Source organism: Cynoglossus semilaevis, chromosome 10, assembly GCF_000523025.1.
Source record: "Cynoglossus semilaevis isolate Cse_v1.0 chromosome 10, Cse_v1.0, whole genome shotgun sequence".
Lineage (NCBI taxonomy): Eukaryota > Metazoa > Chordata > Actinopteri > Pleuronectiformes > Cynoglossidae > Cynoglossus > Cynoglossus semilaevis.
Window position 1 is genome coordinate 1,388,799 of NC_024316.1, and position 12,577 is coordinate 1,401,375.

At 41.5% G+C, this 12,577-nt stretch overlaps 2 protein-coding genes across 8 annotated transcripts in view; one reads left to right on the forward strand and one right to left on the reverse strand.

The window, feature by feature from the left end:
- The window catches only part of snx21 (sorting nexin family member 21), a 25,558-nt gene extending 19,359 nt beyond the window's left edge, over positions 1–6,199 (forward strand). For 3 of the 7 annotated variants that reach the window (XR_003050947.1, XR_003050950.1, XR_003050952.1), the window contains 3 exons: positions 1,806–1,859; positions 3,354–3,431; positions 5,186–5,500. The gene's annotated coding sequence lies outside the window, so the exon portion shown is untranslated. Of the gene's footprint in view, positions 1–1,332; positions 1,397–1,805; positions 1,860–3,353; positions 3,432–5,185 lie in introns of all 7 variants that reach the window. The other 4 variants (XR_003050948.1, XR_003050951.1, XR_003050949.1 and 1 more) reach the window with 3 other exon arrangements.
- The window catches only part of LOC103384463 (peptidase inhibitor 16), a 13,335-nt gene extending 911 nt beyond the window's left edge, over positions 1–12,424 (reverse strand). The window contains exons 1-5 of the mRNA XM_017035668.2: positions 11,931–12,424; positions 1,339–1,489; positions 801–868; positions 498–607; positions 143–234 (exon numbers count right to left, since the gene is read on the reverse strand). Of these exons, the coding sequence (XP_016891157.1) occupies positions 143–234; positions 498–607; positions 801–868; positions 1,339–1,489; positions 11,931–12,197 (688 nt within the window). The 5' untranslated portion in view covers positions 12,198–12,424. The remainder of the gene's footprint in view (positions 1–142; positions 235–497; positions 608–800; positions 869–1,338; positions 1,490–11,930) is intronic.
- Positions 12,425–12,577: the final 153 nt, after the last annotated feature.

The window sequence follows — 12,577 nt, forward strand, 5'->3', positions numbered from 1 at the left end:
CATCCATCCATCCATCCATCCATCCATCGATCCATCCATCCATCCATCCATCCATCCATCCATCCTTAGTTTGATTCTCTTTTGTTTAATGACCCGAACTGAAATATATAAATGCATAACTGAAATGTTTTGACTCTCTCACCACAGAGGTTGTTTTCACACTTCTGCATGTTTTCCGGACACCTCGAACACCAATCACCTTCGACGTAAGGACGCTCTCCCTCGTAGTTTCCTCTAGGGTGACGCACACAAACAAGCGTAGATCAATACAAAGTTGTTATGACGTCGGGTCAACAAGTGAGGCGTCGTTGTTATCCCGCTGTAATATCTGCTATCGTCCACACGAGGGCAGTGTTGTTCTTTCAGTGGTAAAGACAAAACTCGGCAAAAGATTCTGAAGATTGATATGGGATCTCAGATGTATTGGGAAGTAGAATGCAGTGTTAATATTTGTAGTGGTTGTTCGTAAGAGTGAGAGTAACAGTAAAAGTACTGACGCTGGATAGTAGTTACAGACGAGAAAGGAAGCTCTGTCCCAGTTCAGACCCTGCAGGGTACTGCAGAGATGGAGCGCACAGCCCACTCTGTGTGTTTCTGCCCACACCATCTGTAACACAAACACACACACACGAAAGGATGCACAGTTATATATATATATAATATACTGCATTTTTTGTTGTTGTTGTTGTTGTTTGTTTTTTAAAAAAATGCTTCGTTACGGCGATATTTTTGTTAATGTGTGAAGTCCTCACGACTCGTGAAAACCAGACTGTGAGTGTGCGCGCGTGTGTGCGAGGGACCTGTGTGTAATGTCCACACATCTTGTCTTCGTCACAGCTGTTGTTATTAAAGTTGTAGTCCAGATGTTCTGCAGAGGGAAAACAACGGTCAAACGGTTTCCTACGAACACATTTTTTTTTACCATGTAAACCTAAAGAAATACAGTAACGACACATCGTAAATCACAGCATTACCTCTAGTAGAATTCACTTAAATGCTTCAGGCTAAGATAAGACAGCCGTTAACCTGACGTATACATAATGGGAAGATATCAAATGCATGCAAAAAGTATTTACAAGATCGTCTTTAAGAAATAATTTACTTAGAAACAAGTCTTTGATTGAAATGTGATACTCTAGTCCCACTGGTCCATTCCAAAGATTCTTAAAACATATGGCAAAAAGGTCCAAGTAAAAGAATTCAAACCACACCCTGTGTGCGTTCATTAGTTAATTAGCGTACTGTACGTTTATTAGCCCCTCTCTGTTGTTTGTTTACATCTGTGCTCGGTGTTTGGTTTCATCCCTTCGAAAACGTGCGTTGTATTTACAGACTCACCAAGGAACCACTCCTCCAGAGCCTGTCTGAGGTCCAGAGCTTTGGTGCCAGCGAACAGGTTCTCTCCAGTATCCTCCAAGTCTGGGTTATGGTTCCACATACATTTAGCAGCGTAGCCTTCAGCTATCACCTTCAGACTGGTGTCCCATTGCTGCGAAAAAAAACAAAACAGGATAGCTTACTGTAGCTTGATAGCTCAATGAATTTTATGAGCATGCTAATGCTAGCCAAGTTCACGGCTTATGTTCTGCTATATATTTCACCGTTGTTTACGTTCACCCGAGTGAAACCCACTGACCGCGGTAGACCTGCTGCTGCTATGTAAGCTAGGGTTACAGCACAGGTGTCAAACTCAAGGGCCATGGCCTGGATTTGGCCCATCATGATGACATTTTTGTGTTTATATATTATTATTATTATTATTATTATTATTATAATTCACGTCTTCTTTCTGCTGTTCTCTTTAGGGGTCACCAAAATTGATCATCTTCGTCCACCCTGTCCATCCTGGTCACTTTGAGGTAAGATGTCTACATCTTCATCACTGCCACCTCCAACTCAGGCTTTTGTCTATTAGACAAAACCATCCGATTCCCTGGATGGTTGACCCTAGGAATTTAAACTCATCCACTTTTCCTCTACTCCTCGCGCTTTTATCTTTCCATTTGCCTCGTTCTTATTTACACACATATTGTGTCTTGTTCCTGTTGACCTTCGTTCATCTTTGCTCCAAACTAAATCCACTTTTCCTCTACTCCTAGCGGGTTTTATCATTCCATTTGCCTCGTACACACATATTGTGTCTTGTTGACCTTCGTTCATCTTTGCTCCAAAGCAAACCTCCACTTCTCTATGTTTTCCTCCTCCTGCTTGAAAACCATCTCCCTGGCTTTGCTTCCCTTTCATCCGGTCTCCTGAACACATAAGATATAGTATCTACCCTTCTTCCTCCCATCCCGTCTGTCAGCGCTCCACCGTCGTCGTTCCTACGTTCAAAGTCCCTACCCTGAACTCTTTACTCCTGTCTTTCTCGTTCTCCCTCTGCCTCCTAACACATCGTCCTGCTCTCTTTCCCGGCGGTCCTTGACCAACGGCATTCCAATTTCCACCAGCACCAATATGGTTAACAGCGCTGGAGGCAGTCATTGTTATCCTGGGTCGTGTTCAATCTGGTACGGAAGTCATTATTTTGGCATAGTTTATTTTTTTCCTGACTCAACACTCACTAACTTATCTGGTTTTGGGATTGCTCTGCCCCCACTTAAAGCTTAAAGTTAAAAAAAAAAAAAATTCAAAAATTTATATATACTTATTGATTTTGAAATTTTTCATATAATTCGTAACATGGCCAAATTGGCAAAAACCTAAAACTAAAAACCTTACCTTGCTCCAAATTTTTTAAACTAGTGGCTAACATCTGTCTTTCCTGTTACGCCGACGGCCACGTGTTTACTGGTTACGTGTCAGTATGTCTTTGCACCTACACGTATGTATTTAGCAGTAGTCTAGGAACCACCCCCAAGATAAAGATTTGCACTTGTCAGTCACAGAGCTTTAAAAATAAATGCCATAAAATTCTATTGCCTCGGGTTAAACCCCTGTTGTTTTCCTCAAATTACAATTACAGGGCTGCTTTTAATCCTCATAACTCAAAACACAACTCCGAGACTTTTTTTTTTGTTTTTTCTTCAGTGTTTTTGCTCTACAAAACCTCTCATGGAAACCACCGTCCAGTTGTTTTACTGCGATGACATAATCTCTGTCTTCAGTCTGATGGCAGATCTTTGGCTCGGACGCTGGTTTAAACTCAATGCTTACAGGCAACGGTCAGAACATTATTTAACAATCTGTCATTTATAGAAAAAAAAAAAAAGGAAAAGAGAAAATCGAAAACAAGTTTAACACTCGGGCAGGCTTTTTTTTTTTTGCAAATCACTGCTGTTATATCCCCAAAAAAATCAATGAATATGTTCATGTACTTTTCTGTTTTGTTTTTTTTTGTTTTTTTTATCCAGAAAACACCAAGAGAGCATCATCGCCCCGTGGACCCTGATCACAGATGGAGGTGCAGGCGATGCTTTTTTCCCCTCACGGTGAGTTTTTCAACAACTTCACAACAACAGAACCCGATAGCTGACCGTAGCAGAATTTAATACCAACGTGACGATAGACTCGGCTCGCTGTGATTCCAGATGGAACCCGATCGAATCTGTTCCACTGATCTGAAAACAAAACAACAAAAGAACATGGAAACAATCGTGTCTCCACCCATGTCTCATAGTTGGAGTCTTTGTCACTGATATACTAAAAGAATAAACAATAGTGTGTGTGTGTGTGTGTTTCTATCAGTGATGACACACAACACACTCAATACTCAGGGCTCTTTACATTCCTAGCCGTCTCTGTCTCACAGGCACAAATCGGAATTGTGTTGGGACGTTTGGTTCACATTTACACACAAACACAAACACACACACACACACACACACAACTGGAGGTAATGTAACTGGTAACAGGCAGATTTTTGTTTCGGTCCCTTCCTCGCTGATTTGTTTATCAGCGTCTCTAACAAACAGTGACTCGTCGCTCTGATGAAGTCAGGAGTTTTTGCTGTGTTGTGTGTTCGTGACACACTACGCCATATGAGAATTCATGGGTTTGATGAATGTAAAAGGTGAAACGTTCACCGGTCACGATGTGTACGAAGGCGCACGGTTGTCAACCTCTGTCCACCGCCGGTCCAGCTCAGTGTTTCCCAAAACTTTTTTTCTATTTTTTTTCTATTTCTATTTTAAAAATCACAAACCTTCACGACCCAAGTAAATAGAAATTATTCGTAAACTCCTAGGAAACATGATGTGAGATGACCCCAAAAAAAATTGCGACCCACCTGCAGGTCGCGACCCAGTTTTTGGGAAACAATGGTCTAGCTCGTGGGCAACCTTTTTGACTTGAATTAACTAAGATAAATGACATGTAAGTCATGCATAAAGGCTAAAATGCTAGAATGATTTTATCATGTTCTACACCATCTATTGGGGAAAAGGGGGTATTGCAGGGAACAGGCAGAAGTTTAATGATAATATAAATAAATTATATAATTTGGAAAAGTTTGGTGGGCCAAATTAATGAATGGGCCGCATCTGGCCCCCGGGCCTTAGTTTGCCAATGCCTGGTCTAGCTCCTGCACCTTGAACCTCTCATGGGAATTCCTTGAGGATGAGGGTTATGGTTCTGGGTGGCATGGAAAAGGTTTCTCCTGTTGGCTTTCAGGAGTAAATACGGACAGGTTGACAGTATTGTGATGAGGCAGCCATCTTGAGTGTTGGTTTCTTGTGATTGTCGTAGACCCAGCATAGAGCCTTAACTTTATCTTGTAGGCCAGGTTTACGTATGGTATAGGATTATCATCTGTTTTCACTGAGAAAGGCATCAGTTAGCGTCGAGTGCCAAATTAAATGGCTGAATGGATGGAGGACTGGGCTCCACCCATGGTGTGAATTGACAAAGGCTCTTGACCACCGGTGTCAAACTCAAGGCCCGGGGGCCAAATGTGGCCCGCCAAGCCATTTTGTATGGCCCGCAGGAGCCCGCAGTCGTTGAGATCGGAGGGCACTGTGTCGAACTGAGGTATCCTACATTAATTAAAGGCTCACCATATATACAGTACATATGTCACGCATGACATGCCGGTATCTTAGATTTCCCAACCGTACGTACTGTACATGATTGTTTGTTATTTTAATGTATTACCCTGTATGTATGTGTGGCAAAATGTCTTAGATATACTTTCTCGTGCGCACGAGATACATTTCTCTTTTTTTTTATCTTCACCATGTCACTTTAGGGGCTCCGTAAACATGAACTGTTGAAAGGCCAGATTCAACACTCCCGTGGGCCAGTTCAGGCCTGCGGGCCATATGTTTGACACCCCTGCACTAGACCACCACCTGTTGCTATATCTCAGTAAGTCTGTGAAAGACCTAAGGTAAACTATCTACTTCAGACGGCTCTGAAAAATGAGATCGGAAATGATGCAACCTCTCTTGGTCCAGTCAGTTCAAAATGAAGTGGTTTGGAGGTCAGAGTTGAAATCTTGCCAGATCGTCTCTCTGGCTGAGAGGGATGTGGAGAAAGAGCTGAGGCTGTCATCGTTGGCAGGGTGAGTTCAGCCATCAGTGTTAGCTGGAACAGGAAGTGGAGCCAACAAAGCGGTTGTACTTTGGATGTTTTTTGGGTCTGGAGTGTTACACTGGGCGCAGTATTTGATGAGAAGAGCATCGTGGCGGGGGGAAAGTTTTTTTTTTTTTCTCTCTCTTCATAGTCGTACTTGTGTACAACTACTAGACAGAGGACGACGTAGTGTGACTTAAGGTACCAGGTACAAACAGGCTTTAATTTACGCTACACTGAGAAAATAAGCAGAGGTTGGACGGAAAACACGAGAAAAGTGTAAAAAAAAAAAAACAAAAGAACTGTGAACCTTTCTTTAATCTGTCGCTCTCCCACATTTCAGTTAGAAAGGAGCATGTCCCAATGGGCTGCTATTGGGAATTGGGATGAGAACACATAAGAACACTTGTTTCCTTTCTCTCTCTCTCTCTGTCTTTCTCTCTGTCTCTCTCTCCCCCACACCTGTCTTTTCCCTCTCTTTTCTTCCTTTTTTCTTCCTTCTTCCCACTTCTCCTTCCTCCCCCTCTCGTCTGTAATGAGGAGATGATTTCCCAGCTGCATACACAATATTACCATGATGAAGCCCGAGGAGGGAAACACCCATTGGTTCTTGGAACTTCAGCCTCGCCTTACTTCACTCAGCCGTTCTGTTTCATATAAAAAAAAATTGTTTAAAAAAAAAAAAAAATGCTTTTCCCGGTGTTGTTGTGTGCTCACAGACTTTTAGGAGAAACAGTGAAGGTTTGTCACTGAAGCCGTTGTGTCTTTCCAAAATCTGGTGGTTAACTGTGGTTAGAGCGGCACTGGCTTTTGTAAACAAAAGAAAAATATAACAGAGGAGCGAACATGAAAGTCTCTGGGATTTTCATCCTCTGTTTGCTGTGGATACAGTTGTTTTTTTTTTTGTTTCTGTTCTGATTTTAGTTTGTGTCATGTGACTTCTTTGTGCAGTCAACACATTAGTTTGTGTCATGTGACATGTGACTTCTTTGTGCAGTCAACACAAAATGTGGAGCACGACTGTTCGGCGCAGATGTGAGCAAACTCTGGCCAGTGGACGGGATGCGGTCCATTGGATTTTTTTCTAATCTAGCCACGTGTTTGAAACAAATCTCCCCACAGATGCCAGTGAAATAATGAGGACCCCGGTTCTGTCCTGAAAATTTCCATGACCAAATTCACACCAGGAAGAACGACAACACTGTTTCCATTACATTTTAAATCTAAATTTAAAGAGTTTTATGAATATTTGTTTTGATCTAGTGCATTTTTCAAGGCTGTACAAATATGATATAAGAACAAACTTGACCAATTCACTTCTGCAGGTCTAAAACTAAAACTCAATTAGCCAATCTTGCTCTGGAAACCAGATATGAGGAGAGAGTACTAAGGGGAGCTAGTTGTCAAAATCCATGACTCAAAAATTATCCTACTTTAATTGAAGTAAAGATTCTTAAATGTAAGTAATATGCTTTGTTAAAAAAAAAAAAATCGAAAACAGCTGGAATCTTTACCTAACTCAGTACTTCTCAAATAGTGGCATGCTTTGTTAAAAAAAAAAATGAAAACAGCTGGAATCTTTACCTAACTTCTCAAATAGTGGGGCGAGGCCCCCTGGGGGGTCGTGGTGGGGTGTCAGTGGGAGGGCGTGAGGGGCCTCCAATAGAATATGGCACGTTGGACATAAGTGTACCACTGCTGTAATGCTCGACTGTTAACAAGCCCCCTGTTACTCGGTGGCAGCAACTCATACAGTGGTTTGTACATATAAGAATATACATGTTATCATGTATTTCAATTTTTTTTCTTTGAATTGTAATGAGACACTGTTTGATCCACACATTCTATTCTGTTCTTGAGAAGACCTGAGGATGGGTTTTCAGGAACATGCGTGACTGTGTCAAAATAGTATGCCATGTGGCAGGTCATTGCCCTCCCTGACACTAGAGGGCACTTTAGTGGTCGCATATATATATTCAGGTGAGGCCACACCTGCCGTTCTTTGTTCTCCACGTCCTCCATGCGGTCTGTTGGTCAGTATGGAGGCCTGTTTTAAATTTATGACATGATAAATGACATGTAAAAGTCATGCTTAACGCTAAAATCCTAAAAATGCTTTTAGCCTTTTCTACACCATCTATTGGGGAAACGTGGGCATTGCAGGAAAAAGGCAGAAGTATAATGATAATATAAATAAATTGTATAATTTTGGAAAACTTTGGCGGCCTGGAATAAAAAGCTGAACGGGCCGTAGTTTGATGTTGTTTTTAACAATGATTGCTTCTCTTTCTTTGTTCTTTGTATGAGTCCTGCAGAAACGGTGACCACACGGCCGCCCAGTCGGTGGAGGGACAGGTGTTTCACAGGCTCTCAGGTGAGCTCCATACTTCCCTCTAGTGTTTTAGGTTGGTTTGTTTTTGTATTAATTTTGCACGTCTCCCACTGTTTATATTTTTAATTATTTAGGGTCAGGCATTTTCACATATCAGATTATACTTTCACATATATATCACTGGTGCAGCTACACAAGCGGACAATTCTCGTGCAATCGATTGCTGTGTTATCTCCAATCACAGATGCCACGTAAATAATATATTGCGAGTTACGTGTTTGTTGTTTGGACGTGTGAGTCTTTGGAGATTCTCTTATGTCAACGTGATAACGTCATTAACCAACTTTTCAACTAAGTATCGACTGTGATGTCAAATAAGTCTTAAGTAAAAAAACGAATTAATAAGTCAATATTTCACAAAAGCAGGGTGTCAAACTCAAACTCAAATTCACAATGGGCCGAAATTACAAACTGGGATCAAGTCGCAGAGCCAAACTTAATATTTACCCTTCTCTCCGATATGGAAACAAACATTAGTTTTGCATAAACATTGAATCTGGAACAACCAAAGTTTAATATTCTGAATTAAATTTGAAATAAAACACACATCAATAGTGTTTGTTTCTTATTCTGTCTCTTTATCTGTAGCCTTTGGAGTAATTTTTTTTTTATTTGAATCTTTTTTTGCACAGGCCAACAACAACAACAACAAAACATGTTGCTATAACATAGCCCATAAATCCTACTAATATATAGTAGCTATATACTGGCGGGCCAACTCTAGTACACATTTGATATGATCTCACGGGTCAAATATGATTACACTGCGGGCCGGAGTTTTGACACGTGTGCCCTAGCGTATGCCGTTTTGTCAGGTACAATAAACTGACAGGACACCGGTCAAACATTTGGACGACAAACTCTGGTCCAACAGGCAGAAAGAGGAAGAAGCACCAGGAGAAAGTAGAGAGCCAAGAATGAACCGGAATGTTTCTCAGTGGCTAGTAGTTAGGTTTGTTCCTTTGATATTGTTTTTATGTTAAAACTTAGACTAATCAAAGGCTGTCTCCCCTATTTGTTACAGATTATAACTAACTTCTAGTGCCTCTAGTGTTTACATATAAAAGCTGATGTTTATTTAGACCTGTGCTAAGTGAGCAGCTATGCTAAGTATTTTAATTGTACGTGATCGCGATCTTGCACGTGAGTAAAGTCAGGGTCCGGTTAGTATGATTGGAACAACCTAGTGCAGGGGTTGGGATCATTACAATGATGTAGTCTGAAATGTAGTTTTGACACTTTTCCAGATTTTGGCAGATCATAAAACATCTACTTAGTTGTCGAAACTAAGTACACTTAGAATAGAAGAATAGGCGAAACCTCCAGAGACACATGTATAAGTCTGTTTCAGTGGTGGGGCCAGTATCAGAATCAGTGACTTATGTTTCACTATTTTTATTTATTTATTTTTTTTATGAATATTCATTAAATGATACAAAATAGACTATTCTATTCGTTTCATAGCTTTTCCGTTGATTGCATTGCTTCAAGTCAGGTATATTTATCCCCAAGTTATTATCCAATCATGTGCCACTGCTCTGTATTTGTAATCATTTGAGAGGCAATGCATTAAACTTTATATTTTACTTTAATTTCTAATTCACTTCACATTCACTTTAAAATAATACAAAATAACTTATCAAGTAGCATGCTGTCTTGTAATTATCACAACTGCTTTTATAAATTACTGGCTTGTTATATAATACCTATTTTTACTTTATTCTGCCTAACTGTTAGGGCAAAAAAATACTGATGAAGGCAAACATGATGGCAGGAGAGTTGGTACATAAAGTTAATTCACCTCCGGTAAAAGTCTAAGAAGACAAAAATTAGAATTGATAGTTTACCCGCACACAGTCCAAACTCAGGCCCGGGGGCCAAATCTGGCCCACAGTGTAATTGTATTTGGCCCGTGAGATCATATCAAATATGTGCTAGAGCTGGCCCGCTATTATATAGCCGCTATATACTGTGATCTGCTCCAGGGCTAAAGCTAACATTAGCTCCGGGGCTAACTCCCTTCACTTTGTGCTTGTCCGCAGCAGACGTAAACAGAAACAGTGAAGTTGGGGTCTTTATTATCAGCCCCACTGACCACAACAGAACATAAACAGAGTGTTAACAGCTCCTGTATAACCAACTCACACTTAAACATGACAGGGCGACAACTGCTGTAAACTTTCGCTACCGATCTCTCTCTCGTGTGCCCTACGCACATATACGCTCACAGCCATTCACAGACAGATGTACGCTACTAGTATAACACACAGTAGCCTACCAGAAAAGTCATTGATAGCTAGAGGTATGAACTTTGTTAGCTTGTAAAAATCCATAAATTAGTCGCATCATTGTTTAAACCGCAGGGTTTGAAACGTATGAAAAAAGTATCAGCTTAGTCCGGAAATTACGGTATAATATTAACCTTTGGGTCTTCCAGATTCATTGTTTCGCAAAACTAAAGTTTGATTCCTTATGAAAAAATTGCATAACTGGAGAGAAAGAAAAACATGCACAATTATACTATATTACAATTGCTTAATATACAAAATATTGAGTTTGGCCCGCGACTTCGTCCCAGGTTTTAATTTTGGCCAACGGTGAATTTGAGTTTGACACCTCTGATTTAGTGTATTGACTCTAAGCTGTTTTATTATCAAGAATCAAGAACAAAGAAAATACTTTCATTTTCCCAACATACTTCAATATATATTAAATGGCGACCCATTTCTAGATTTCTAGGGTCCTTGTTAGGATTGTTGCTAACAAGCATGCTAACCTGCTAACAAGGGCGCCACCCAATGTGTTACTCGATTGAACTAGAAATTCAAGTATGTTATTTTAGGGCCGTAATGTAACTGGTGCGTACAACTTCTGAGTAGACGTTCTAACCTCACATATTTGTCCCCTTGGCCGAGACAGCAGCAGTGTCCAGCTATGTCCTCCACACATGGCTCAGTGGTTTGTTGTTTAATCCCATTATTGAAGGAGAATGATGTCTGTCTAAATAGATTAGTGAAAAATGAGCATACCTCTGACTATAACGCCAGAGGTATGATGTGCTGAAGGATGAGTATTTGCTTCAGTTGTTGTTTCCCCAAAATCCCCTGCTGTCAGACTCAGTGTTGCAAAGGTTTTGTCTGGAAATCTCTGTCTCCTCTCCAGATGTTATGACCCGTTTCCTGCTTAATTCTTCATCATTCTTTCTGCGCATTTCATCTGGTTGTTCGTACAGCAAATGTCATCGTTTTTAATCGACTTCAAAATGCACCGCTAAAGCAATTTGCTCCCGTTTTGCCTCCTCCTTATTCTTGATTTACGCTTTTGGGGATTCTTCTCAGTGCGCCCCCTGCTGTTAACGTCAAAGAACATACAAACAGGATTTTTTTTTAAACAACTCAATTCCTCTCGACAAAATCCCAGCTCAGACACAAACGTTGGTCATCCATTTCTAACATACAAACAGGAATTTTTTTTAAACAACTCACAACAATTCTCCTCGACAGAATTCCAGCTCAATCAGACACAAACGTTGGTCATCCATTTCCATCGTTATCAGTACGTTCAAATGTATAATTTTGCGACTTTTCTGGACCCTTTTATTCTAATTTATCTCACTTCGTAATTCAAACTGACAACGAAAGGTACCGGTAGATTAGCAGCTACCGGGTCTAGTGCTTCCATAGTGTAGCCGTTATCACACCTGCCTTACACGCAGAAGGTCCTGGGTTTGAGCCCCCAGAGAAACTACATACTAAATGGCGCCCCCTGTGGCAGTCTGTGTGAATTGCAAATACTGTCACTGTGAATTCTCCCTCATTTTGCTAATATCTGATTTTCCTGATTCCCGCGCTGACGACAAAAGCTTCCTCTGACAGCCGCCCTCGTTGTCACATGCTCACCTAACAGCAGGGGGCGACCATAAATTATTTCAATTACCTTAATTATAAATACAAATACTGATCTACTTTTGCACATTTCTCCTGCAACAGACGTAGCGCCGTCTGCAGGCACCAAATGTGTCTCTTACCAAAGGCAGCATAGCAGAGGCGGATGGCGTCACCAGTCCCCTGTAGTGGTTGTGGAGCTCGACCAGCAGTTCCTCTTGCTCCTCGTTCAGGTAACTCCAGGCTCCAGGAAGCAGCAAAGTCGTCAACAGCAGCCAAAGAGGTGCGACCCCTGATCGACAGACCCAACGGCAGTACCGCCCTGAGCTCACCCTCCAGGCTCCATCCCGGACAAGTCGCTTGGTGGAGACCTCCTGGAGCCCCGAGGAGCTCGGCTGGTGCTGGTACATGATGAAGGAAAAGGGAGTCCTGAGAGGGTCTATCCTGGAGAGGTCAGTCCACGGTCCAGTAATGGAGGTGTGTGTGTGTGTCTGTCACTGATCAGGAACTATTTGTGTGTGTGTGTGTGTGTGTGTGTGTATATAATAGGACACTTGTTTTTGTGAGTGTTCTCTTTCTTCAGCCTCTCTCAGTTCTGCAGAATTGTCTTTCTCTCTGACCCGGCCCCGGCTTTAACTGTCAGAGGTTCCTCCCCTTAACACACACACAAGCGCGCGCGGTCCAGATTTCACACACTGCACTGACTGGTACGCATAACAAACACACCCCTCTTCAACTCCATGTCCTTCATGTCCATCTGTCCTGTCCTCTCCACTCCTCTCCCTCTTCT